Consider the following 4,227-nt stretch of genomic DNA (forward strand, 5'->3'; position numbering starts at 1 on the left):
ATACTTCCCTGGGAATACTGATCAACTCTAGATGGCATGTATTCTAAAATCCCAACCTAGCTCTGCTTTCTCTCCCCAGTGCCCTTTCACCGGGGCAGTCAGTTGAGTCTTACAGTGGTTCTCTCTCTTAAGTGGCTAGTGAGGAGAGTCCTTGGCGCTGAATGGCTGTGTGCTGCAGAGTTATGCATACACAATTCCTTTTCAGACTAGTGGTGGAAGAGACATGATGTGCAATGCAACCTCCCATCCTCATTGTATCTGAGGTCTCATAAGAGGACTATCAAGATGGGTACAATAGCCTGCCCAATGCAACCCAAGAAGGTCAAGTCAAGAAATACACAATGCACCAAAAGCAGTTGCAATGAAGACTAATTTAATGGATTGAATGTGAGAGTGGCTTGCAATTCTGCTCCTTTTTAAAACATGTATTCCCAGTAGTCATAAGTAAACATTAATTTTGGCAAAGACCACTCTACCCTGGGTGGGTACTTATGTTATGGTCCAAATCCATTCAAACAAATCCACATCATTTCTGGGCCTCCCCAGCTGCCTGTCAATCAAATAGATCAGTATATTATTGGAAGGCTTGCGGCCTTTTAGCTCCCTGGACGGGATCAGCTCCATGTTAGGTTCTGGCGGGCTGGGTATGGCTTCAGGCTTTTCTTTATCCATGACTGGTGTTATCCAACGGCCTCAGGACAACCAAGAAAGCCTGAAAAAGATAAAGCCACATAATCCAGTAAACTCAGAGGCCTCTTTATTACTGCTGCCTCCTTGTTTTTGTCTGTTTGTCTCTCACACGTAGTAGCCAAATAAGGTTGCTTTGAGACACAGCTTGATTTGCAATGGCCATCTTATCATATTTCACATTATCATATCTCACATGATCATATCTTTTATCCTGTCATATACATTGATCTATGTTCAGAAGCTCTGTTCTGTTCTATTAAAACATTTTCAGCCGGGCGGTGGTGGCGCACGCCTTTAATCCCAGCACTCGGGAGGCAGAGGCAGGCGGATCTCCGTGAGTTCGAGGCCAGCCTGGGCTACCAAGTGAGTTCCAGGAAAGGCGCAAAGCTACACAGAGAAACCCTGTCTCGAAAAACCAAAAAAAAAAAAAAAAACACATTTTCAATTCCTGTTTCTTTTTTTTTTAAAGACTCTCTCTCTCTCTCTCTCTCTCTCTCTCTCTCTCTCTCTCTCTCTCTCTCTGTGTGTGTGTGTGTGTGTGTGTGTGTGTGTGTGTGTGTGTGTGTATGTGTGTTTGTGTAGGTTATGGAACAACCACCATGGGGGTTCTGGGGATTGAACTCAGGTCATCAGTCCTTGCATCAAGCAACTGGTTGAGCCATCTTGCTAACCTTCAATTCCTGCTTCTTTTCCTAAATGGAACCTTCATGCCATATTCTAAACTGCTACATTTCTCTTTATTCTAAGTTATAGAAAGGCAGGTTAATGTCTGCTGTAGCATGAATCTTAAAAGTTCTTATTAATAAAATCAAACCTGAGGCCAGTTATTGAGGTGAAAGCTGGAAGATCAGAGAAGCAGAACAAGCCACAGCCACCTCCCCTCGCCAGTTCCTCAGCTGATCCTGTTTCCTCGGACTGGAAGCCTCTGAGTCCTCATCCAGAATGAATCTCAGCTGAACTGCTGCTAGAAGCCTAAAAGCTTAACCAGCCAAATGCTTCTAGTTTCTGGTCCTCACGCCTTATATATCTTTCTACCTTTTACCATCCTGGGGTTAAAGGCTCACTCCCTGGGATTAAAGTTGTGTGTCACCATGCCTGGCTGTTTCCAATGTGGCCTTGAACTCACAGAGATCCCAGATGGATTTCTGCCTCTGGAATGCTAGGATTAAAGGTGTGAGTGCCACCATTTTCTAGCCTTAGTATCTAGTGGCTTTTCTGTTCTCTGACCCCAGATAAGTTTATTAGGGTACACAATATTTTGGGGAACCCAATACCACCACATTTGAGGTGAGGTGGCTATGGCTTGTTCTGCTTCTCTGATCTTCCAGCTTTCACCCCAATAACTGGCCTCAGGTTTGATTTAATTAATAAGAACTTTTAAGGTTCATGCTACAGTCTGCCTTGTTCTCTGCCTCTGTCAGGGACAAAGTTACACAGAAACCAGTACAAAAGTCTCAGGAAGAAAGGGATGGAATTCCCAAGATTCCTCTGACTCATTTGGTTGAATCTAGAGGAAAAAGAAAAGGTCGACCAAGGACTCAGGACACAGCTGTAAACTGAACCAAAGCCAGGTGTCCTGAGCACTGAGACCTGGCTACTGACACAGTCCAGACAGTTCACAGCCCCCATACCGTGTACACTCTTTACAGGAGCATTCCTCTTATCAGCTTGGACACCAACTATCGTCCTCCCTCCCCAGTACCAGACCCGGTCAGGTCAGGACACAGTCAGCAGATGAGCTCGATCATGGGACAGACCCCGCCACGTTACCTGTTTGTCAGGATGTGTGTTAACTCTCAGACCACTGTAGGACCTCTGGAAGAAACAGACTGAGGACACAGGAATGAGAGGCCAAGTTCCCTGTGAGACTGGTCTTCTCCGTGTCTCAGAACCTGATTGGTGACTTCTCCGGGGAGTTACAACAATGCACAATGCACTTAGAATCCTGAAACCAAAAATCCGTTTTATGATTCAACCACTGGCCGCTGTTCCAGGTTCAGGGCTGACTACAGTAAGCAGAGGAGCCATTCCAGAGAGCAGATGTTACCCAAGCAGTGACTTTCTCCACAGTTGCTATCTGGATAGGCCTGTCAGTTCCCTTGGTCTCAGGGCTTTCCCCAGTTTGTTCAATATTTCCACATTAAACCTGCGATAGTCTGTTAGCCCCTCTGCCATAGGTAGATGCCCATAACTCACCCCTACAAACCTTTAGCAGGGTTTTATATATAATTTCTAATTAGATGTTTTGTAATTATTGTAAAAATGAAGTATTTATTATGACACCTTCATACATAAATATCATTGTACATTACCTTTTTTAAATATTTTTGTTAATTTCTTTGAGAAATTCATATATTGTATTTATATCATATTCATTCTTCCCAACCTCTCCCAGATACACTTCCCATTCCCTACCCACACAACTTGCTGTGCTCATTTTTTAAACCATCAGGTCCAATTTGTGCTTCCCATGTTCTCTTGGGTGTAAGGCCATCCACTGGGGCATGGTCAGCCTACCAGGGAGCAGCTATACCCCCCGATGAAAACTAACTGAGCCACCTCTCCAGCTCCCTAGTCCCCTTCTTTACAGGAGCATTCCTCTTATCAGCTTGGACACCAACTATCGTCCTCCCTCCCCAGTACCAGACCCGGTCAGGTCAGGACACAGTCAGCAGATGAGCTCGATCATGGGACAGACCCCGCCACGTTACCTGTTTGTCAGGATGTGTGTTAATCTCAGACCACTGTAGGACCTCTGGAAGAAACAGGCTGAGGACACAGGAATGAGAGGCCAAGTCCCCTGTGAGACTGGTCTCCTCCGTGTCTCAGAACCTGATTGGTCACTTCTCCAGGGAGTTACAAGAATGCACTTAGAACTTTCAAACCAAAGGTTTTATGATTCAACCACTGGCCGCTGTTCCGGGTTCAGGGCTGACTACAGTAAGCAGAGGAGCCATTCCAGAGAGCAGTGACTTTCTCCACAGTTGTTATCTGGATAGGCCTGTCAGTTCCCTTGGTCTCGGGGCTTTCCCCAGTCTTTTTCAATATTTCCACATTAAACATAGTGTGTGAGGAGTTTGAAGAACATGGAGCACCTTAGCATGTCCCCTGGCAATACTCAATGGTTCCATCCATTTAGGAATTTTCTTCCATGTAATTATTTCTCACTATATAGACAGGCTTGCTTGTGGCTCTGAAGGTACTTACTTTAAAAAAGTGTGTGTGTGTGTGTGTGTGTGTGTGTGTGTGTGTGTGTGTGTGTGCCCATGGAGGCCAGAAGTGTGCATCAAATACCCTGGAGCTGATGTTCCAGTTTGTGAGTCTTCAGAAAGTGTGTGCTGAGGATAGAACTCTGGCCCTCTGCAGGAGCAGCAAACACTTTTAGGTGCCTAGCCATCTGTCTCTTGCATCCTCTATATTACAGTTTATCAGTGGGGTGCTTCGTTGCTGAAATGTTGGCCATGAGTAGTAACAATTACCACACTACAGTGCTTTCCAGGTCTGTAATCTATAGCAACTATTCAGTTAGCATTAGAT

The 4,227-nt window shown here is 45.2% G+C and overlaps 1 protein-coding gene across 2 annotated transcripts; it reads right to left on the bottom strand.

The window, feature by feature from the left end:
• Window positions 1–356: 356 nt before the first annotated feature.
• Window positions 357–3,562, bottom strand: LOC121825753 (embryonic testis differentiation protein-like). 2 transcript variants are annotated; one of them, XM_042269330.2, is made up of 3 exons: window positions 3,402–3,559; window positions 2,461–2,635; window positions 357–712 (listed from the first exon to the last, which is right to left on the bottom strand). In XM_042269330.2, the coding sequence occupies exon 3, from the start codon at window positions 670–672 to the stop codon at window positions 490–492; it is 183 nt and encodes a 60-aa protein (XP_042125264.1). In that variant the 5' UTR covers window positions 673–712; window positions 2,461–2,635; window positions 3,402–3,559; the 3' UTR covers window positions 357–489. The 2 variants fall into 2 exon arrangements, with proteins under 2 accessions (XP_042125264.1, XP_076417810.1); XM_076561695.1 differs by lacking the exon at window positions 2,461–2,635 and having other exon boundaries at window positions 3,402–3,562.
• Between the last annotated feature and the right edge of the window lie 665 nt (window positions 3,563–4,227).

This window comes from Peromyscus maniculatus, chromosome X (genome assembly GCF_049852395.1).
Source record: "Peromyscus maniculatus bairdii isolate BWxNUB_F1_BW_parent chromosome X, HU_Pman_BW_mat_3.1, whole genome shotgun sequence".
Taxonomy (NCBI): Eukaryota; Metazoa; Chordata; class Mammalia; order Rodentia; family Cricetidae; genus Peromyscus; species Peromyscus maniculatus.

Bases quoted from the DNA above. Each gene is read 5' to 3' on its own strand.
- LOC121825753 (XM_076561695.1), bottom strand. From the start codon at position 672: ATGGATAAAGAAAAGCCTGAAGCCATACCCAGCCCGCCAGAACCTAAC.